Source organism: Stigmatopora nigra, chromosome 6, assembly GCF_051989575.1.
Source record: "Stigmatopora nigra isolate UIUO_SnigA chromosome 6, RoL_Snig_1.1, whole genome shotgun sequence".
Classification (NCBI taxonomy): Eukaryota; Metazoa; Chordata; class Actinopteri; order Syngnathiformes; family Syngnathidae; genus Stigmatopora; species Stigmatopora nigra.
Genome location: NC_135513.1, coordinates 11,004,950 through 11,028,464, shown reverse-complemented (window position 1 = coordinate 11,028,464; position 23,515 = coordinate 11,004,950). Strand labels below are relative to the sequence as shown.

At 38.3% G+C, this 23,515-nt stretch overlaps 2 protein-coding genes and 1 long non-coding RNA gene across 3 annotated transcripts in view; 2 read left to right on the top strand and 1 right to left on the bottom strand.

Moving 5' to 3' along the window:
• Positions 1-1,724: 1,724 nt before the first annotated feature.
• LOC144197671 (somatostatin receptor type 5) lies at positions 1,725-5,222 on the bottom strand. The gene is made up of 5 exons (XM_077718198.1): positions 4,209-5,222; positions 3,623-3,763; positions 3,278-3,550; positions 3,076-3,213; positions 1,725-2,682 (listed from the first exon to the last, which is right to left on the bottom strand). Exons 1-5 carry the CDS (start codon positions 4,728-4,730, stop codon positions 2,494-2,496), a joined length of 1,263 nt encoding a protein of 420 aa, XP_077574324.1. The 5' UTR covers positions 4,731-5,222; the 3' UTR covers positions 1,725-2,493.
• LOC144197677 (uncharacterized) lies at positions 4,199-5,984 on the top strand. Its single transcript, XR_013326575.1, has 4 exons — positions 4,199-4,461; positions 4,557-4,696; positions 4,785-4,898; positions 5,193-5,984. It is a non-coding gene; the product is annotated as an uncharacterized LOC144197677 (long non-coding RNA).
• Positions 5,985-7,449: 1,465 nt separating this feature from the next.
• The window catches only part of pkd1a (polycystic kidney disease 1a), a 38,707-nt gene continuing 22,641 nt past the window's right edge, over positions 7,450-23,515 (top strand). Inside the window, exons 1-13 of the mRNA XM_077718201.1 lie at positions 7,450-7,969; positions 15,227-15,298; positions 15,383-15,451; positions 16,960-17,031; positions 17,123-17,286; positions 17,872-18,125; positions 18,266-18,526; positions 18,596-18,764; positions 19,449-19,626; positions 21,049-21,263; positions 21,601-21,722; positions 21,793-21,943; positions 22,796-23,058. Coding sequence (XP_077574327.1) covers positions 7,695-7,969; positions 15,227-15,298; positions 15,383-15,451; positions 16,960-17,031; positions 17,123-17,286; positions 17,872-18,125; positions 18,266-18,526; positions 18,596-18,764; positions 19,449-19,626; positions 21,049-21,263; positions 21,601-21,722; positions 21,793-21,943; positions 22,796-23,058 — 2,265 coding nt within the window. The 5' untranslated portion in view covers positions 7,450-7,694. The remainder of the gene's footprint in view (positions 7,970-15,226; positions 15,299-15,382; positions 15,452-16,959; positions 17,032-17,122; positions 17,287-17,871; positions 18,126-18,265; positions 18,527-18,595; positions 18,765-19,448; positions 19,627-21,048; positions 21,264-21,600; positions 21,723-21,792; positions 21,944-22,795; positions 23,059-23,515) is intronic.

Here is a 23,515-nt window from a genome sequence, read left to right as displayed (position 1 = left end):
CTGGGCGACAGCATTTTTTTAAAAGATTGGTTTTGGTCTAATATCTGGTTTTAACCTTTTGGGGGGGAGGGGGGGGGGGCAGAATTCAAAATTCATCAGTTTTTCTCTCATACAAAATATAGATTCCTGTTTTCTTTATCAAAAAATTACAATACAAAAAACTGCAATTAACAATGTACTTGTTTATTGGGAAATGTAAAAAAAATACAGCTAGAAGCCCTAAAACAACCGACTTTTCCCCCATTAATGTCGCCCAGTCTATTGAGTGAGATATTGCAAACAATTAGGAAGACAGTCAAATAATGATTAAATAATTTTCTGCATGGAATCAAGAAAAAAAATCCATGAATTTTACATAAGTAAATTGTACCCCTAAAACTCGCTACTTAAAAGCTGCTAGAAAATGACAATAGCGTATCAGGAGGAAAACAATTGCAGGAAATGTACAGGACATATTTTATTTCAGCAAAGACCACATCGAGAAACAATGGGCCTGTAAATTCTTTTCTATCCATAGTGAAAAGTTTCAGGGGGAAAAAAAAGTGATGGTTGAATTTCGCCTTGAACTGGGCTGAACATCTGGAGCCTTTCTGTGAGGAGTACATACAGTTCTCCCCATTCTGGCCTTGATTTGGGTCCAGGTGCTGTGGTTAATCTCCACCCACCCCACAAACACAAGAAGAATTGTTTCCTCGATGAAGAGGCTTAAGTAGTGTATAATTACCAATTATCAGTGGAATGATAAATAAACATGAATAGATAGCAAACAACAAATACAGTAGCAAAAACGTCTTTGCTTTTAGATGAAAGTCACTTTCAGGCATCTGCTTGACATCCTTTTAAATCATTATTATCCATAATGCATGCTACTTTGCTATGGGAAATTGTTAGAAATATTCAACATGTAATTATTAGAGCAAAACATGGTATGGCAAATCTCTGAGTAACGTTAAAATGAGATCATAATTCCAGTTCTGCTTTATATAGTATTTGTGAGCATTTTCTAGGACTGTTTGCCAGGATTTTTAAATTCCTATATATGCTTTGTGGCAAAGTACACATTGGCAAACATTAGTATAAACTACAGTCTTCTGGTTTCCACAGTTTTAAAGACTTGATACTTGTTGAGTAGTGGAGTCCTTTCCCATGCAGAGACAAAAGGACCACTGCTAAATATAGACATGCAATACAAGTGCTGACAAACAGCACGTTATCTCTAATCGGGGTAATCCAATCATGTCAATTATGGTCCATCCCATAATCCCTCTGTTATCCCTCACGTATCGCGTGACAATTGCCCATCGTTAACGTGAAAATAGTTCTCTTTCACTCAATGTGCTTAATACAGTTATCTGTATTTCTTTATAGTTTACCCTTTATTTCTGAAACAGGTCTCTGGACTTGACTTGTACAATACCAATGGAACACTTACACTTTCACATTTCGTTCTAAAAAGTACTTGCTTAAGACTGCATGCAGAAGAACCGTATACAGATGTTCAATTGGGTTTAGATCAGGGATCATAGAGGACGACTCCTTTTTGGGACATTTTTGGGTGTAAATACTGGCATAAAAAGATTAAACACAAGATTCTTCTTAAATCCTCCAGAGGGTAGTGTAAGATTGATTATAAACAGGATTAATCATCTAGTATATCATATTTGAATACGTACTGCATTTTAAAACACAAGGAGTTATTGTACTTAATTATTTTATCACTCAAAATCATAAAAAGTCTAAAATAGGAAACATACTCTGAGTAAATGCCTTAAAATATGAGGCCACTTCTTAACAGCTACTACAGAATATGCATTTTCTATCATTTGCAACATGTCTGCATATTTTTAATGGGATAGAGGTGCACTACTTGTGTTTTTTATACAGTAATATGAATATGATGCTCTGCTCTGATTTTTTTCTACTTTCACTCTCAGTAAAAAGGCCACACAAGATGACACTCAAATTGACAGTATGCCATAAATACATATTCTCTGTGTAAGTGACTCATGTTTAATTAGGGTTTCACCTTCCCCTGTTGATGCTATATGATTGAAAGTCTAGTGCTCAGAGGCCTTGAAGGATTTCTGAAGAATGATGAGCTTTCCAAAGCCTTCCACAATTGACTTGCTAATAATGAAAGAAATCCTCAGAGGCTTTCAGTTCAAACATGGAAGTTAAAACTGAAATTACCACCATTTTTTATTTCCATCAAACACATGAATCAACATCATATGGAACAATTTCAAATACATACTGACTATCCTCTATTTTATTGACACAATGTGATAAATATATTGGAACAAATTCCCTTCTTAGACATTTTCTTTATATATGTTACATAAGGAAGAATATTAACTGCATTCAAGAATACTTTAGACCCCAATATCAACTAAGGTTTTACAGTATTTCTTCAGAACATTTTTTTGACTTGTACTACTTGATGTTCTCATACACATTTCCTTCTTAGCAGTCTTTCCCCCCTTGTGTGTCATTCTAAAAGATGGCAGGCACTCCAGTAACTGTGGAAATAGTGGGAATTTCAGCCATGGCACTCTTGGGGGATTCTGTAATTGTTGCAGCAGTCCTGGGGTATTGCACTGTGTCTGTGGAGAGCAATGGATTGCATGCTGAAGCACAAAAGTGCAAGTCGGCCGTGGTGTGAGAAATATGTAAGCCTGTAGCCTGGGGAAAGATTTGGAAAAAGAAGCAGTGTCATAGGAAAAAGACTGATCATGCATCATTAGAGAGAAGGACCTAATTACAGTATGATGAAGGACTATCTAGGTTTTGCCCATCTGGATGATTTATATTTGAAGGATTTCATGCATGATTATTGACTATTAGGATCATCTTTCAAGAATGAGTAGATGTACAGTACATTCTGTTTGAAGTTGACGAGATTCCGCTTCGATCAAAATAGAACTGCTAATTATATTAGTGTGACACAGCTTCTAATTAGGATTCAGTAAATGATAAGCTTCATCTGTAAAAACCTCTTGACATTTCTAATATTCCATCTTTACCGATTCATACTTGAATTCCTAATTTGGATGTTAAAACTGAACATTACCATACCTGACTGCTCCGAGGGTGGTTGGATTCTTGACTTTGAGGGGCACAGTCAGTTGGCATTGACCTCACCATACGGCGAGCACTCAGGTCAGTGTCGGCCACACCGTTGGCTTTGCACCGTATCCTCTTTAAGCAAAGCACCTACAGCGCCATAAGAAGTGAGTGTTAGTCAATATACGGTATATAGGGTATTCAGTATATGTACTTTTCTGAAGCTCTGTTTGAAGTTATCGCAAAGGAAACCGTAGAGCAGAGGATTGGCGCAGGAGTTGGCGTATGACAAGATGACAGCCAAGAAATATATTCCAGCGGCGGCGCTGGATTCTGGGATGATGACGACAAGGTTGATGATGTTGATGATGAAGAACGGCAGCCAGCAGAGCACAAAAACCAGCACGATAACCATCACCATTCGAGTCACTTTACGCTCAGAACGTCGTCGAGAGGTGAGGCCTGCACACTTTCCCGAAGATTTCACCTGCGTAGAAATTAAGACACGTAGGGTCAACCACGGGTATGGAAGAACCCACAGACACACATGCAAACACACTTTAAATACTATCAGTAAGTAGCAGAAGCAGATGATGAGCATAGGTCCAAAGAAGCCAACTGCGGAGGTGTAGAGAATAAAAGCAGTTGACCACACGTCTGCTGGTTCTGGCCAGATCATGTTGCACGAGTTAAATGTCTCCTAAAAGGGACATTTCAGAACAAGTGGTTAGGAAGGATAAAAGAAAATGATCTGGATCATTTTGGTTGAGTATTTTGAGACTTAGTTGTAAATCCAAAATCTGATATAATACACAATTGAATCTATCTAGCTATTAGAGAGTTACAAAAAAATTCAGTTGATGAATTGGATGAATTGTGCCTAAAACGTTTTTTTTCTGAAAAGGTAACATTGAAATTGGAACATGTGAATTAGCAATTAATGCATATGGTTGCATTTACTTATAAGAAAGGGAAAATAAATGCTCGTCAAACCAAGCAGAAAATGAGAATTCGCGGAGATAAAGCCAAGAAACAATAAAAAGAAAAAATAAATGACTGCTAAGGCAATCTTATTTGACAGGTACTGTAATTTGAAATCCTTTTTTTTATGTTATTGTCATGATAGAAATTGAAGTGACACTTACCTGCACATCCGAGAAGATAACCACGGGGAGGACCACCACAAAAGACGCAGCCCACACCCCTGCGCTAACCGCTTTGGCCACGCGTGTATGCCTCCACTTGGAACTGCGAATCGGATGCACCACGGCCAAGTAGCGGTCCACGGACATAACAGTGAGACAGAAAACCGACGTGAACTGAGTCATGGAGTCGGCGGTCATGACCAGCCGACACAGGATGGACCCAAAGGGCCAATAGGAGAGCACATTCTGCGTGGTGAGGAAAGGCAGCCCGATAATGTAGAGCTCGTCGGCGATGGCCAAGTTGAGGATGTAAATGTTAGTCACTGTTTTCATTTTGGCATGGCGAAGCACCACGTAGATGGCCAGGCTGTTGCCGACTAGACCCAGCAGAAAAACAGTGATGTAGATGACCCCCGTCAGCAGGGTGCTGCTCCCCTGGAAGGGGACACTCTGCGTGATGAACATCCCGGAGGAGACGTTGGCGTAAGGTGAAGAAAAATTCAGCTCATCTGATAGCTCCATTTTCAAATCCAGTCTCGGTTATGTGCAGATTTTCATTTTCTTTTAATATCCCAGATGATGCGCAGCGACGAGGAAAGGACGTCTGACAGCCATGGAGACGGTTTGCACATGCAGGAGAGATTTAGTAGATTTATCCAGCAGGCGTTGAGCCTTCTAGAAGACGCCAAGGTGGGTTTTTTTTCTAGCATCCACGGTGCTTTCGCTTCGTGGTGATTGTGATGACTGACTCTGCTCCAGTGGTGCGTCAATGTTCAGGAGTCATTGTCATGCGCGTGGTTTTTACGCATGAGAGCGACTATGCAGGGTTCACTGTAGCTTCTCCTTTAATCCCATAATAGTGATCTGATCTGATTATTGTACAGGAATCTGACATCAAATGTTTTCAATAGAGTCTTTGAATTTAATATATTTAATAATATATTTATTTTCCGAACCGCTTACCCCAACGGTCCCCAATTTCAGTCCTCAGGGGCCCCTATAGACGTCCCCCTCCACCAACATACCCGGATAAAAAAAATCAGGACTATTAACAAGCTTCTGGACATCTTTTTTATGACCCCCAGCTTATCCTCACAAGGGATATGGGGGTGTTGGAGCCCACCTCAGCAGGCGGGGAACACCCTGAATCGGTAGTCAGCCAATCGGAGGACAGAAGGAGATCAAGACAACCAATCACATGTAGTTAAGGACAATTTAGAGTGTTCACCCAGTTTACCGTGCATGTTTTTGGGGATTTGGAAGAAAATTGGCATACCCAAAAGAAAACCCACGCCCAGGGAGAACATGCAAACTCCACATAATCAGGACCCACCTGGGATTGAACCCTCAATCCCAAAACGGTGAGACCAATGTTTTAACCACTGAAGCAATTTCAAGGTTGGAGACAGGGATGGTAAAATGTTTTGCGACTTTTAATGTTACTGTGTCAACAGCAATCCCCTGGAGCGAAACGCTCACACAACGCATTAGTTGACCTTAGTGGCTTGTCAGGCTGTATTATTGGTTCATGGAAATGCTTATAATGTTTTTGTTGTTTTACACAACAAGGATTTGAGGAAGCGCCAGATGCTATTATGGTTTTATGCAAGTAAAATGACTGTGGTTGTTTTCTCAAGGGGACCTTTAGCTAAAAAGTACAGAAGAATATTTGAGCTGAAGTTCCAGACCAAAAAGTTATGTTTTTTTCCTTTTAAAAAAATTAAATCAGAACATATTTCCTGGGATGTGTCTGATAATTACATTTGTAAGTGTATTTTGAAAAGTAATGTGAAGAAATTGCTGTAGATATTATAAATAGCAACAACAGGGGTTTATATTGCAGAAATAAATCTAATAATTTGAGTGTCAAAAACAGATAAGGTGTCATTTTATGTTCATGTAGTGTTATTCATTTATTTAGTTACACTGCATAGCTGATTATAAATCCCAGTCAACAATAAAAGTCATTTTTAAATGTCAGCCAGTCAGTTTTAAGCATTTTCATAAAAAAATATGACAAATAATCATCAAAACAGAAATTTCCTCAATAAATGTAATGAGAAAACAATCAGTATTTAATTAGTTGATTGCTAATGTTAGTTTTACTACCACCAGTCATACAAAAAAGGGCTGTATCCATAATTATGTAGTTTTAATTGAACATCAGAAAACCAGGTTTTTTTTAAACTTCTTTTCATCCTTCTGCAAATTCTGCACATGACCCTCCTCCTTCACCCTTTTTCTTTTAGCCCTAGAATAACAGAGCTTGTAGCCTCAGTAAGTGCTGTTTTCCTGCCCGAACTCATGGACCCTCCCCATAACCAAACAGAAGTCAAGCTCATTTTACTTACACCCGATCCAGATTCTACCAGTCTTGATAAGACAAAAACTGAACAATACATTTCATGAGTGAGAGGAAAAAAAACCCTTCATCCATTCAAGGATTTCTTCAGGATAAAATATATGTATAAACCCAAATACTTTCTTCAACATTTTTGTTAAATAACTTTTCAAATGGTATTGTTTATGTTGATCCTTGTTTTTATTGCATACTGTATATCTAAACTGGATAAGATCCCAAATATACTTCATTAGTTTGACAATGAAGAACATAGTACCACAATATAGAGAGAACTTGATCAAATCAAAGCAAATAACATGTTGCACTGCAAAAGGTGAATTATTTTCGCAATAAAAAAGTTCACTTGTGTACTAATCATTTTTACATACATACCACACTTTTGTGAATAGAAAATCTCAGCATTGCACAAGTGATTGCTATTTTTGTCAGATTTGTATTGCATATATATGACAATGCATTCTTTATTTGTGTGTTTATTGACATGAAAATAATCAAATGTTTTTGTAGAAATACTACAACTCCCATGGTGCTCATGGGCAAAAACCAACGTGTCTCCCACAGGTGGTTTTCTAATTTATGGGATTGCAATAGCAAAATCTAGATTCATTAGTTTGAGGAACACATTGCTTCTTCACCAAAAGGTAGTATTTCATTTTATTTGATCCCGATCTGCTGCTTTTACGTGCAATCGAGCTGCAGATTGCTTTTAAATTCGATGACGTTCAGCATGAAATAGTCTGCAATGTGTCTTTTAACTTGATAAAGTGTTCCAAATAAGAGGAATAATGTCAAGATCGTTCAGTGGTCGTTTGCAGAAGTGCATGGAAAAAAGAAAGAAAGAAGGAGGAGGAAGAGGGAGGAAGTTCCCAAACTTTTTTCCCCCTCTCTTCAAGGAAACATTTAGTGGAGGCGCTCCGTTATTTTCCAGCCGCTCAGTAAAACTTGAAGGAACTTTGTTAGAAATCCGCGCAGATCCGATCGCCCAAAATCGGATGCTTTTCTTTCTTTTTGTAATCTTTAAGCTGTGTTCACATGAAATCCGAGGGCAAAAAAGTGTGTTTTCTTTGGTCCTTCCCAGCCTGAGAGGACTTCAACCATCAGAGGCGATGCGATGTGAGTGAGCTATGCCTTTTGGAAATGGAGCGACTGTAACCAAGCGCAAACATGGCGTCTGCGGGGCAAGCTTCTACTACTTCTCCAGCCTGCTGGTGGCTTTGTGCTGCTTGGAGCCGTGGAGCCTGGGCTCGCAGACGGCCGCCGGTAGGAGCTGCACGCCCTGCCCGATGAACTGCAGCTGCGCTCCGGTGGGGCTCCAGCACAGTTGCGTGGTCAACTGCTCCAACGCCGGCCTGGAGAGGGCCCCCGGAGCGGCTGAGATTCCCATCCACACCGCTGTACTGTAAGTCCCATCATCTACAATTACATTTCGCCTTAATACTTCATAATTCTCTAGGCAGTCCAATGGCTGACACAAACAAATAAACTAACAAACCAAAGAAACAAAAAAAGCAATTTCCTTTCCAGGGACATCTAAAGTATTACTGTCTATTTATGTACTTGTTTACTAAAAAATATCATCAATAATTCTTTGCTTAAACGACACTTGCTTCATTATTGTCATTGATATTTATTTATTTAACTCTGACCTCAATTGCATCATTATTATTGTCATCAATATTTACTATTTTACTCTTACCACTCTTGCATCATTATCATTGTCAACTATATTTACTTCTTTGCTTGAATGTCACTTGCATCATATTATCAATATTTACTTTTTTACTCTGTCACTTGCACCACAACATCAATATTTACTTTTTACTACGTCACTTGCATCATATCATCAATATTTACTTTTTTAGTCTGTTACTTGCATCATTATCATCATCATCATTATTCACTATTTTACTCATGTCACTTGCATCATGATCATCGTCCTCAATATTTACTTCTTTACTCGTCAGATATTTAATTTTTTAGTTTAACATCACTTGCATCTTAATCGTCATCCTTTTTTTCTATTTTACTTGAACGTCACTTACGTCATTATCATCATCAATATTTACTTCTTTGCATCCTTTGCATCATCATTATCAAAATGTACTTTTTTACCTGAACATCACTTGCATCCTTATCATCTCTGCTTCACAATACCACGCGTGTCATTAAACCACAACACCACTGTACGAAGATAGCAGTATTCGGCTAATATCGGTTCATCCATTTTTTGTACCGCTTATTCTCACAAGGGGGTGCTGGATCCTATCCCAGCCAACGATGGGCACCAGGTGGGGGACACCCTCAATTGATGGACAGCCAATCGTAGTCAACAAGGAGTTGGACAACCAATAATAACTAAGAGCAATTCAGAGTCTGGCATGCATGTTTTTGGGATGTGGGAGGAAACCGGGGTACCTGGTGAAAACCCACGCAAGTCCAGAGAGAACATGTATACTCCACACAGTGAAGACCAACCTGGATTCAAACTCAGGAACTCCGAACTGTGAGGTCGAGGCGTTAACCACTTATATATTGATTTATATACTATATCTTTATTATTTTGACAGTAGTAACGTCAACATGATCTTAAAGGTCAGTGAAAGTGTGTTTTTATCTGGAGGATGGACTCTAATATAGAATATTTACATAGGTTATTCAGCACAGAGTGTACAATATGCACTCTGGCACCGGACTGGCGGTTTAGTTAAAATTCCGCTGTTTAAACAGATTGGAAAATTGTGGCTTGAAACTGCATGAAATTAGAATTTACATTCTTTTCAAGTCCTGTTTTTTTGAGCGACTTAGCCCTCTATTAGAGGTCATGACGCCAGAATCTATTTTTTTAGTGTGCATGCATGTCTTTTTGTGGTACTTTGGAGTGAAGCTTTAGCTAGTCACCAGAAAAGTGAAACTGGACTTTGTGGTGTGGATCAGCTTGCCACTCTCCACTGCTTCTGCATTAAGAACATTCTGTTCTGAGCAGACGCAAGACACATGTTGTCAATTATTTATTTCCCTTCAAACCACCTACTCTCATTTAACTTGAACTTTCAGCATATATACACAGAGACTTCATTCAACAGGCACCAGAAAAAGCCACCTATAAAAGTGATTGAATGGACTCTGTGGAATCATCTCTGGGGGTTTTATCCTACGTACACCTTGAAGTCAGGCAGTATTATAGTAATGATTAAATTTCATTCAAAATTTGGCTGTAGATGTAAACAAACGATGGTTATGCATTGAAAAATTGAAGAAATTCCAAGTATTCATTTGGATAATGCATTGATTTCGCATATTTTGAAATAAAACTAAAGGACATGTGATTATATTTCATTTTTAAACAACAGGAATAATTTGTGATGTCAAAATCAAATATTTAATGTAGGTTATTATGAATAATAATGATATCAGTTGATTGCAACTGACCTATCAGGCTTAAGATAGACTTTTTGCTCTAACTTGTCATTTCTCTGGACAAAACGACCAAATTGCCAAACATGAAAAGCAGGAAACATCACATCAGTATTTCCACATAAAGCGTTTATGAAAATAGAGTCCTTGGAATAATCTGTTTTGTCGAATATTCTATGCTCCAGAGCACTTTGTGAGGTTGCTATGGCAATGACAAACACACATAAAGACACACACCCTGCCTCCCTCCCTCAAATGAATTTATCATCTCAATTACCTTTGAGTATCCCGTGTCCCACTCGCACATACTATCACATTGCTAAAATAATAGCAACAACACTCGGTGAAATGCAGACATTGAAAGGGGGAAAAGTAGTTAAACCATCATGCAGTATCAAACATATGTAACGCTAATTGTCTTTAAATGGGATTGTCTACATCTATTTACAGTCAACAGTTACTTGCAGAATGGCGTGAATTTTAATGTGTAATGGGTATTTCTTTTTGTTGTCTTTATTTATAGACTATTATAATGACAAAAGAAGTCTTAAGAGAATCCATTTGTATAAAAGAGGTAGGGAGGACATTGTGAGTCACCTTAATATTACACATGAAAACTCAATGCACTTTTGAAAGGATGAAAAAGAATGTATAATGCTCTGCACTGTATTGTATTGCATTCAATGACTAAGAATGTAGATTGATAGCTAGACATTCAATCTCAAAGCACGTAGTTTACTAGTGGAGATGGTTTTTCACCTTACCACTGACGCCAAGAGAAAACTCAATGCACTCTCACGATTTAAAGATGCAAATATTTGACAAAAAAATACATTTGTTTATTCATTTTCCATGCTACTTATCCTCACAGGGGTCGCTTTGGGTGCTGGAGTCTATCCCAGCCAATGATGTGCAGCCAATCACAGGACACAAAGAGACAAATACCATCCATACTCGTACCTAGGGGCAATTTAGAGTTTTCAACTAGCCTAGTATGCCTGTTTTTGAACCAGGTTACCCAGAGAAAACCCACATGAAGAACATGCAAACTCTACATAGGAAGGTCTGAATCAGGGATTGAAATCTGGATCTCAGAAAATATAGAAAGATATACAATACGCAACAATACTGCAAATCAAGCAAGAGTGATAATGTCCTCGCTTATGTCATCTTTAATTTCTACGCTTTATTTTGAAACCCCTATGCAGTGGTTATAAGTCAAGTGCGCCAGATAACAGTTAAGCTAAACTCCAGCCATGGCCACTGGCTCAATTCAACTGGAGCTAGCCCAGTAGTTTGGCGCAACTGCCGCCAGAACCTCTTGAGAAAAAGCAGGGAGCCACAAGCAGGTGCTCCGTAATCATGCTCGTGGACTCAGCTGACTCTTACAGGGCGCCTAAAAATGAAGAAACAAAATTCAAAAACCTCCAAGTCTATAATAGACAAGCTTTGGAAAGCGCCAACTAAGTGAGCTGCAGATGTTTCACTTACTACAAGCTAAAATTTTGTTTTGATGTCACATTAATAACCGTTGTTTTTCCATTTGCAATATTGGAAACAAGATGTGACATTAACTTCAATTCTTTCCATGATGATCTCATTACTGTTTTCATTGGGGAAATTCCTTTCCTGTCATTTATATTAAATAGTATTTCTTTAGTTATAAAATGAAAACATCAATGTTGTGTCAACTTAATATTTACATAGAAAACAATAGCAGTTTGACACAAATGCTATATATTAAGTAAAGTCAATGTAATTTTGCTTAGTAACAGACAATTGAGCTAAAGATTATTTTTACGTGTTGTTTATCGTTGTAGGAAGTGTTCAAAGTTTATTTCTATTACCTGAATGATTGTTTTCATTCCATATGTCAAATTATATAACAGGAGTAGGAGGCACAGTAACACTGTCCAATGAACACATGACAGCAGCGCAGTTTACTTTCATTCTTCCTGCGCGTGTCTTTGACATGGTCATCGTGTGTGCTTGCCCGTGTACGCCAGTACGCGCGTGTGAGGCTTGATTCGAGCGAGTGTGTTAAACCGCTGCGCACAGCTGCCCTATGTGTTCCAGCTGGATACCAGACAGTGCATGCAGGAGCAGCTGGAAAAATGGACAGAATGTTCTGGAGAGGAGCAGAGAGTGTTTAGAACTAGGCTGTTGAATTCAATATTAACAATTACATATACCAAACGTCTTCGTTTAGCGGGTGTGTAGTTCTTCCTCATCCTTTCCCACATGGTGTGGGGATGATGGCCATACTAAATACTAGAAGAAACTGATTGAAGCCTTTAGTGGGGTTTCATATGATGGTTTTCTAATAATTGCTTTTTATTTTGATGCATTGTAGTGTTTTTTATGAAACTGAGAAGGTAAAGTAAGCAGGTTATTTTTTGAATAATGCAAAAAGTACAATAATTTCATTGCAAGTCAGATTTTAGGGACAGTTTCCCTTTTTAATCAGCCCCCCATTGCTGTGTTTTGTGGTTAATGCGAGTATCCTGCAGAAAAACAAACGTAGGCACGGGGAAAGCTTAGTATTGAAACTATGATCTCAAAACTGTGAGCTACCTTGATTTCCAAAAGTAATTTCTTCCTTGACCAACCTCTTACTTCATCTTACTTTGATATCAAACCAATATTCCCTATCGAAATGATTATTTTAGGTCATTCCAATGTCAAAGCACCACTATAAATTATCAAAACCTTGAAGAAAAAACAATGAGGTAAAAATCCAACCTACAAATGGAAAAACATGGTTATCTTAAAATTTGCTGTCCAGCTCCAATCCCTCATCTTTGAATGTCAAACTAATGAAATACGTTAAAACAACACGAACAAGGAAAACAAGGAGAGTGGAAAAGAAAGGATGAGGCAGCAGCAAAAGGGGAAAGACGGATGAAAGCGACCACAGAACAGTCTGTGTTTAGTGGGTTAGTGGAGCGCTGGTCTTCTCTCATGGAGACTTTGACCACTCCGCCACCCTGATGCCGTAAATCTGATCGCTTACAGTATACGACCAGAACTACTGCACATACTCCAAAACTGTGGCTTTTTATTATTCACTCTCCGTCATTTAACACCCATTAATATTACCATGAGAATTCTCCCCCTTTTTCTACGGATAAGTATCTTTTCCACCATTTGGTTTTTCTTTCCTTTCTCCGAGCGTGTGTCGGTGCTCGGAGCTCAAGAATAAGTGGCACCAGACGGGCCATATAAGGAGTGGTTAGATCATTGGCCACACCGTTAGAAAAACAGAACCATATGTGTGCTGTGGGTGTTTTGTGAGGAGCACTGTAGCTTCGAGTGTGCCTTTGCCGAGTGTGTGTGTGCACACAATTCCAATTAAAACCATGTGTTGTCAAAAGGTAGCAGAGAGAACAGGAGTCTGTTGCTAATAGACACGGCGAAGGTCAGGTTAGAACGCCTTCTCGCTTGGTTGTTATCATCTTAGAGATGATGTTAATGGACGGGAAGTGGGAAGAAAGTAACTCATTGGGAAGCAGATTTGACCAGGCACACATAGTGTCTAACGTGCGACCTATGGGCTCATTGGTCAAGGGTTTTTACCCTCCATCATTTGATCTGTTGAGGACTTTAACAGAGGAGAAGGCTCTCTTGCTCTCCATCTTTCTTACACAAGCAGTCTGGAATGTACAGATGTTTCCTTCTGGGAATGGGCGTCCCGCTCCTTTCACACACAGCAGAAAGAGTGAGTGAGGGGTGTGTTCCCATGTACTCAAACTCTCATTTGCAAGTTTTTCTAATACCCCCCCGGAGATGATATTAGTGTCTACTGTGCACACATAATGAGTGTGGAACATGGTTTCATGCTTTTGAAAAAAAATATATATATATCAGTCAGTCATTCATCATTTTTAAAGTCAGCAGCGATCTGTTGCCATACATTCTATTTATCATGCTTTTACACTCCTGCCTTTTCACTGTGAAGTAGCCCCAAATAAGCTGAAGTCACTCGACTGTGTTCCACAGTGAACCGCCTTGTTTGTGTTGGCAAAAGTCTTCCTATTCGGCTCCTTTCACTTCCTTTGTCGGGATTAATCTAAAAACTTAGCGTGACGACATTGGAGCAAAATATATTACTGCTTAAATTCTGACTCTAAGTATTCATTCATCTTTCGTACTTTGCATCTTTGTAAGGGTTGTCGGAGCCAATCCCAGCTGATTCAGGCGAAAGGTTGACTACACCCTTAACCGGGGTCTGCAACCATAGGCTCTAGAGCCACATAAGGCTCTTTAGCGCTGCCGTAGAGGCTCCCTGAAGCTTTTAAAAAAAATGGTAGAGAAATATATTTACATTCTTAGCATTTTCCAATGCTGTAAGAATGTGTAGAATACATTTCAATTTCATAATTTCTGTGCGACTGAAAAGGGCTGTAATTGGTGGAGAAATTGTCCTGCTGTCAGTTGTTTTCTTCCTTAAACAGTCATCTAACAAGATAAGAGATTTGAGCATTTTAGTCATCTGCTGTTTGCCACACTTCACTTTGCAAGCTGAGAATGCGGTAGACCCGCCCATTCATTGTTGAACGCCAGTATTGCGCTCACAAGGTCGGCACTGACCGCATGCCAGGCATGCCCCGAGATAATAAAAATGTTTTTCTTCACAGCGTGTTTCGATTGGGCCAGCAGTCCAGCACACGAGAGACACACAAAAACTTTATAGATGTCCGTCAAACATTTTTTAAAATAATTTTTCTCGGGTATTTCTATTTTTGATATATTGACCATATTTAGTTTTTTAATCTCTCCAAGTGCTTTGCGTGCTCTGCTGCCAAATTCAAAGTAACAACGACATGAATAAACAAAACAAATTTATTATGATGGAACAACCTTCGAATATTTTAATTGCCAGATTTCCTGTATCTTAGCTCTATCTCATTAACATTTTCATTAGATTCCAGACTTCAAACATACGTTACGTTAGGTTTCAAGTCCTTTTTCTTCCCATTTTATAGATGGCTGCCTGTGCAGTTTTTTATTTTTTTTTATTTTTTATGGACGTTCCTACTTTTCCTGCTGTTTTTCCTAAATACAAATGCCTGATGCTCATTTTCTGGGGTACTTATGGAAATAGTTGCTGTGTACTTTGTATCTTATGAAGCTAATTCTGCATGATTATTTTTGACCCGTATTTGAATTTCTGCGTATATGATGTTGTATATCTTCTACTGCATGACAAGCCTTATGGATAAATCTCTTTTGTTTTTCGCAGAGATCTTTCCAAGAATCACATCACCTCCCTTGATACAACTTTGCTGAATCGACTCCCTGGCCTTCGCGAGCTGTGAGTAGAGACAACATGTTTTTCAGCTCATTACAATGTTAACTGCACACCAGTCTGTCACTTACATACCTCTCCATTTTGTAGATATCTACAAGGTAACAGAATTGTTACCCTGCCCAGTGGGGTATTCTGCTGTGGGCCTTTGACAGTCCTGTAAGTACTATTTTAAAGACTATAAAAAGAAATTTAGAAAAAAATAGATAGGTGGACAGTACGTGTGTATTTTTCTACCAGTGTTATTATAATGGGCCATAGTCTCAAAACAGTACTTGCACATTTCATGAACACCATTGAATACTATAAGTTAACTCATAAATATAGTTAGTTGGGAAAAAAACAAATAAAATATTATATATTTGTATGCCTGGGTATTACATCATATCATATGCATCATTTTTTAAAATTGGATACCATGAAACTTGATGGAAATGAGAGAAAATGAATATTATTTTAAAGGTGATTTTTGGAGGCTGCACTACAAACAATTGAGCTTTAATTATAATTCTTTAAAACATCACAATCAGTCTTATGGGGAGTTGTGTATTTGTTTTCGTTTTCGTTTCTTAATGTGTAGGTCTTTTAAAAAAGTCTTTCTGTGTACCTTCTTTATGGAGGAAAAAAAAAAGGTTGAAGGAGGGCCTTACATTATGCTGGAAAAGAAACACCAAGACATTTAAATGCTGACACACATGCGCACCCACTAATCAAACAAATTGAACCACAATTAAGCTAAATTACAGTTTACAGCTCCAGGCCGTCTGCACACGGCCCCCCTCATGTGTCCCTCCATTAGCTTATTTCTTCTACCAATTTAAAAATGCTTGAGTGAATGTGTGCAATGAGAGATGACTGTGGTGGTTTCCATGCACTCTGTCCAAAACCACCACAACAATGTCCCCCTTATGTAGCCTGCTGGGTTGGAGGGTGGAAAAGAGGAGGTTGTGTAGGAAGAATAAAGAAGACGGAAAGAAATACAGTTTGAAAGAAGGGATTTTGTGTTTAGTTGAACTGTTTCCGTAGATACAATCATTTTCTGTCCAGTGCAGATAATTGTACTTTTTTTTTGGATCAAGGCTAAAAAGTTTTGTTGAATTATGTAGGAGTAATGTTCATGTTTTGCATCTCAGAGAAGTGTAATGTCACATTTGTAGCAAGTATTGTCCTCATGCCAGAAGCAAGTTATAAAACGGGAACCCGTGTTGATTTCTTGTCACTAAGGGAGTAATGGTATGCATTTTTGCTTCGTACCTTGTTTTTAATTTCACAGTTCACTTTGCGTTCAGTAACAATAAAAGCATTCGATTGAAAAGAACAGCCTGAATTATTAAGGCTATAAAAGTTACAAATAGAATTTGGTCATGATTTGATTTCATTTGAAAGATCAGACAGGCTGATTGAATACTGAATTTAGTTATTTATTTCTTTTTACATTGCATATTGGCCGGCCATTTTAAATGAACACTTGCTGCCATGTATCATGATCTCAAAGCCATAAGCAAAGTTTTGTGGGACACATAAAATAGTGTGACTCATGTGTTGCTGACTCTAGTTTACTAGTTATTCTGAGTATCATTCCCATTAAAAATGACGGTTAGGAAGTTGGCGACACAAACATATTTTCTCTCGATGTCAACATGGATTTTCTGCTTTGTTTTCTTTAGTGATTTGAGCAACAACCAAATCACGAAAATAGAAGAAAGAATATGCGATGATCTATGCAATTTAACGCAAATGTAAGTAGCCCTAATTGTGTAATTCTATTATTAAGTATTTCAGTCCTTTCGTCTTTAAAACCCTGTTTTTGTTTCCCCCTTTTTTCTGCAGCGACCTAAGCAGCAACCCCTTCGACTGTGACTGTAAGCTATTCCACTTGGTCAACTGGCTCCAGGATAAAGGGGTGCGGGTTCGAAGGCCCGATGACAGGCTCTGCAATCACCCTCCCGAGCTCCATCACGAACCTCTGCTCAACGTCCGATTGCTCACCTGTGGTAAGAAAAAAATAGCACTCAAATGCGAGACAATTGTTCGTTTTTTTCCGCTTTGAGCGCCTTTCGATTTTCCACCATATAACATGAGGACAATTAGGCTTTTATCGAGGCAATGATGATGACCAAACCTATGTATGTATTTTTTCAAATGTTTTTTTTTAGTATTGGTATTATCATTATCATTATTTTTATTATTCTTATTATGATTATCATTATTTTTATTATTCTTATTATCATTATCATTCTTATTATTCTTATCATCATTATTCTTATTATTATTATAATTATTATTATATATCACTTTCTTGGGGATATGATTGGTGTTCCAATTCCTTGACAATACAGAGCTTATTTACACCTTTGTATTAGAATAATATAGGTGTAAATTCTTATTTTTTTGGTACCTAATATTGCTAATACAAAGATTGCACAAAACAACACAGCTATAAGCCATGAAAGGTATCACTGGAATGTCTTCACTTGTAAATCCTGGATCTCAGGAATAGTTTTTACAGAGACCAACGGCTCAGTCCTTTGGGGAGGTAAAGAGAGACCTTCCCTAAGACCGGTGTTCCATTTTTGCAGGACTGAATTATGCCGCTTGTCTCGAGGACAGCAGTAGGGGAGGTGGAGGAGGCCGGAGTGAACTGGTCATCTTCTCGTCATCCACGCCGGGAAACTTTACCCGCGAACAGTGTAACAGCATGTGCTTCTCTGCGTCACACCTCTATGGCGGCCTGGGAGCCAGGCAGGAATGTCTCTGTAGTACAAACTCTGAGCCCAACTTCATCAGTGAATCTCAATGTTCTGCAGCCTGCACCAATCCCACTGTCATGAAGGTATGCACTGACTCATTGTCTGTTGTTTTTTGTCAGTTTTTTCTATTTTATGGAATATATATGTTTTATTAGTGCCTAAAGAATGTTTTTTTTTGCAGTAAAATGTTTTTTACTATGTCTGCTGTTCTGATTCCTTGCAGGAATGTGGCTGGGCACTAGCCCATGATGTATTTGCAGTAGACTTCTCCATTTTCCTGAAAACCCTCCCACTACAAAGTGTTCACGACAGCATCAATTTCTCAGCCGTCTCCAACGTAACGCCGGTAGCTTTGTCCTGGGAGTTTGGTGACCTCTCACCTCGCGTCAACACCTCCGTGACAAAGGTCACCTCGGTCGAGCACAAATACGGACTTCCAGGACAGTATGCAGTCAGTGTGATGGCTTGGGCTGGAAACAAAGAGGTGAGATTGACAACGCCGGGATATATATTTTCGACATTTTAATTCACTTGAAAATTCTGCATACTTTAGGTATCTGCACATGGAGAAGTGTCGGTAACGTTGCCTCCTAAACTGGAGCTGCACTGCCCTCCACTTACTGTCGTCAATGGCAGCATGGAAGTTACACTTGTTAGCTGGGGAGCTCTTGGCCTCGATGTTGACTGGAAGATTTTGAAAGATGACGTGCAGGTGGCTAAAGGTAAGGGGAAAAAAAATGTCATCAAAATCCAGCTAGGTCTTAAAGCACAAGCAAAGTAGTAATTCATTCTGGTCTCTATTCCAACTGACTTGGGGTAAGAGGCAAGTTGAACTATGGACTCCTTACTCGTCTACCACAGGGCTGACAGATATATTAGACAGATGGCATTAGAGAGTATTCAATAAAAGAAAAATGTAAAAAAACAGAGTCTGCAAAATCACAACCACCAACTGAGTATTTGTGGGGAAAGGCTAGAAAAAGAAGGGGTTGTTTTCTCCTCTTTATTGTTTAATCCATACATGTAAATTTGTACGTTTTTACTGTATTTTTTAAAGTACTTTTTAAAAAATATCTTATTTTATTAATAAGGGGAGCAATTGGTTGAGGACATTTTAAATTGTGCTGTATTGCACAAAATTGTCTGATAAATATTCTGACATTGCATTGTGTAATTAAAAAAACTGAGGTCAATTGTGACATTCAATTTTAAATTGTCTTATAATTATATTTAAAATTTTACTTGAAGAATAGGGTTAGAAAAGTTGAAATGTACTTTTGTGATAGTTATTTTAATAGCCAGCTCAAATTTTTTGAAGTTTTAGGCCAAAAGAAAGGAATTCAAATACTTTTGGCCGATCCTTATACTGAAATAAACAATCTTTTTTTGTTGTTTTCCTGTGCCAGCTTCTCCGCACTGTCCAAAAGATGGGGTCTACCACATGGAGTCTTCGTGCTGTTTCCAGATTGTTCCAGGAGAGATGAGTTGGACCGATGCTCGCCGACAATGTTTAGACCGCGGTGGGGATCTGGCAATAGTCAGAGGGGACACGCTGCGTAACCTGCTGGCTCATAAAGTGACACAGTAAGTCTTCCACCCAAGATGAAGTCTTTAAGCATTATCTTTGGGATCTCTTTTTGCATCGATGTTGCCACCGTTGGCCACTCGTATTTGTCAAACGTGAAGGAGCGCGTTTCGAGTCGACTGGGACTGACACTTTTTGGAAAGTAGATTAGAAGAAGGGGTTTATATAATATATAATATACTGGAGTCGTCTTGCTACAGTTGAGACGACATCTTTGGTGTTTAGCTTTCAAGGTCAAGACCACCACATCTGGAAAAGCACAGCTGGGTGATAACTTTGACTCCCTAAGAGGAAGAGACCTCAAGTGTATTTGTGTGTGAGGGCACGCTTTGGTGACTGTATTTGTGTGTGTTGAGCGCGTGTCTGGATGGAGAGATTGTCTTAGATTGAAGTGGAAGAGAGAGGAAAAACCTGCTCTAATGGAGTCCCCCCCCCCCTCCCCCATCTGTCATGCCGATCGACCCCTTGCTTACATAAGGAAATGTTTTAATTCCTTTTTCCCCCCTGACTTGCTTTTTTTCAGCCCATTGCATTTTCATGTCCACTTCAGATGTCGTTTTGATCAATGTGAAAAGTGGACAATATATCCCAAAAAGGGCAAAACACAGATTCTGTGTTTCTTAAGATATGCCAAACAAAATGAGTCAAATATTTAGATATGTTTTTTTTACTATGACTGACTCCCTTATTATTTATCCAAGTTTCTCACTTCAAAGCTAAAATCAGAAATTTTAGAATTTAAATTCCGAATTCTGACTTTAAAGTCTTTAAAAAAGTCGTCATTTTCAGAATTCTGTCGGAAATCTTGACCACCTTTTTTTTTTTTTTTTGTATCCCTAATGCTCTTTCATATTCGTTCATTTTGTGCAAATGACAAGTTTCAATATACAAGGTTTTATTTCATTTTCTCTCATTTGTAGAAAATCCAAAAGAGAATGCATCTCTGTTAATTCCAATTCATTACAAGAGATTCCACTGAGATGCACTTGATAAATAGATAACTGAATATAAAATAGATAACAAAGTGTTACTCCCCATTGATTCTTTAATCAATTTCGTGACATTAAAGTAAAGTGCATAGGAAAAAAAAGAAACAAAAAAGTGAACCCATGGTGTCCAAATAAGTATCCAACTGCAAAGGTCATTGTAACACCCCACTGAACCGCAATCAAAGAAGACTGTCGAGCACTGCACTCAGCCTAGTCATTATTGATTGGCCATAAAGAGGCACGATTTGGTGATTGCAATTTGCCTCTAATCAATCAGCCTTTTTTTTGATGTACTATTAGTAGTCTTTTACTTTTCCCCAATTATTTTTTTCCCTCTTTGTTAACATTTTAACCCTAAGCACAGGCCATAATCCGAACATTTTGATGTGTTGATCAATATGTAATCTTTTTTTTTTTTTTGCACATTGCCAGGGAACGAGGTGTTTGGCTCGGATTGAGCAACGTCACTTCCCCGGGAAGGTTGCGCTGGGTCAATGGCTCTGAGGCCCAGGACGGAGAGGAGGGCTTACAGCCTCGTTTCTCAGTCTCCCGTGGCAACTTTTGTGTTTCCCTTGATCAGCGAGCTCAGACCAGTCTGCATCCATGCAACACCAAGCGTGCTTTTGTCTGTCAGTACAGTCCTCAAGGTATGTTTTCAAATGTAGAAAATGCTTATTAATACTATAGTGTTGCACCAATATCATTTTTTGGCTTTCCAATTTTGACATTAAATAATGTTAATGACTATACACTACATTATTCCCACTTATTTTGCATTCCATTAGGTTTTTTCTGTACATTACATTAAAATAAATGAATTTTGGGTATAATAAAATGAGCTTTTTTTGTTTTAATTCTTGCAGGGAAACCTTTAAACATTTTCTGGAGATTTTTGATGTTGGGATTGTTTAATTTTCAAATTATTTTATGTTTTTCATGCATTGATTCTTTTTCAATTTGTTTTTGTTTTATTTGCGCTAATAGTCCGAGTTCCAGATGGAGGGATCTACATGGTTGGCCTGGCAGTATTTCCCTCCCATAATCCATTGCTTCGAACATCTTTTGCTCCATTCTCGACTGCACAAATATCCAGCACTAGCATAGAGGTGAGTAGAAATAGTAGTTCTATCCAATGCTATCTCTATTATAATCATATTTCCCACGTTTCTCCTACAGCTAATGCTCTTCCCAGCTCTGAGCTTTATTCAGCCAGGTCGCCTGTCTTCCCTCGAGTTCGTCACGCAGGAGCGTAGCTCACACGTTCACGTCCGATTCCAAGTCTACCGACCGCAATGTGATTCTCCCGGCCTGCACCTGCTTCTGCCTGGTGAGCCTCACGCATAACTGACCCGTAAAAAAAACAGCCTGACATTCCTGCTGCGCATCAGAATGCACTTTAAAAATGCACCTGCGTTCACACCTAAATACAAACGTGTTTTGCTTTTACTTTGTATAAAAATAGCAAAGGTGAACATTTCCTGCCCTTTTCCTTGTGAATCTGAAATTATACCATTTTTATATTCCTCCCACATAGGTAACCAAAATTTTGTTTATATCATCCGTTGAAGTATATTAGAGATGTAAAAGTAGGAAAAAAAAGTCAGGTTTTGGTTTTATTTGATCAAAAACCAATAAGAAACAGACATTATAGTAATAGGAATCAAATGGAACTTATTCTGATTACTTTATATGTAAGCTTCACTATTTAATGTGAATTTTTAATGTCTCCATTTAACGTCAAAACACATTATAATTAAAACGTCATCATCTTCAGTATCACTTTGTTGAATAACACTATGTTGTATAGCATGCCGTTCTCGTGGCTGTCTGCGCGGAAACAATAAAAAAGTAAGCCCAAGATAAGTATAGGTTGCACATAACACTGGCAAATGATGGAAACAAAAGTGACTTATTGCCTCTAAAATACAGCAGTTCCTCTAAATTGCAGATTTTCAACTATAGTAGATGAATCTTGAATTAATCCCTCAAAATAAATAGTCACTGTTGACACCACGATAAACTGCCACAATGATAAGCGAATTAAATAAGTACGATACTACATGCTTATGATGGTGTCAATAAGAATGGATGTTCATCTTTATGAAAGTAGTTTTTCCCGTTTTTATTATTATTTTGTAAAAATTACGATCAGTCTAAAATGAACTATGTTGTGCTTTAGGGTGTCACAGTCCAGTTTGCTCACCAGTGGCAATTTGTGTTGCGGATAACACCGACGCCGTTGATACACGATCTTGCCCTCGATTACAACAATGGTGTCCGTTCCAAAAACGATGCCTGGACCTTTCTATACCTTGTCCATCGTCCTCCTGTCCTAATTGCACTCAAACTCACAACCTTCCACCTGGTACTCGAAGACCTCAATATATTCTACAAGATGAAGTGGCCTTCAGCTTGCCCGCAGGACCAGCTGCAAATGTTCTGGTGAGCAAGTTATTTACTGCAGAGTCATAATTTTCGGTTGATTGTCTTTGAATGTGATTTGTTTTTTTTCAAATGGAAATAGTTAATGACTTCCAGATTGAATTTGACATTGTTTACGGGGAGATTAGATAAACAGTTAAGGGATTGCAGCTGTTTGCCATTCCACTTCAAAATCAAGGGGTGCCGTGTTTAGCTTTTTAATAAAGTAGACACTAAAAACCTGAACTTAGTACTTCGAAAGATACTTTTTTTGAAGTGCATTTTAACGGTGATTGTTTTGTTTGAATTCCTTTTTACTCAATTCTTTTTGAAAGAATAAACGATTCATATAAAAAAATTAAGTAACTTGAACATTTCCAACTTATTCCCATTTTTTTTGTTCTGGCTGTGGAACTTTAAAAGCCATAAAACAGACAAAAAAATGAATTCTGTGTAAAATACTAAGTCATGACTTCAA

What these genes read in the sequence shown, in the direction of transcription:
- LOC144197671 (XM_077718198.1), bottom strand. Translation starts at nt 4,730, where the DNA reads ATGGAGCTATCAGATGAGCTGAATTTTTCTTCACCTTACGCCAACGTC. An exon ending in TCAAACAGAGCTTCAGAAAA is followed by an intron (nt 3,214 to 3,277) that starts GTACATATACTG and finishes ATGGCGCTGTAG; the next exon opens with GTGCTTTGCTTAAAGAGGAT. An exon ending in ACCACCCTCGGAGCAGTCAG is followed by an intron (nt 2,683 to 3,075) that starts GTATGGTAATGT and finishes ATCTTTCCCCAG; the next exon opens with GCTACAGGCTTACATATTTC.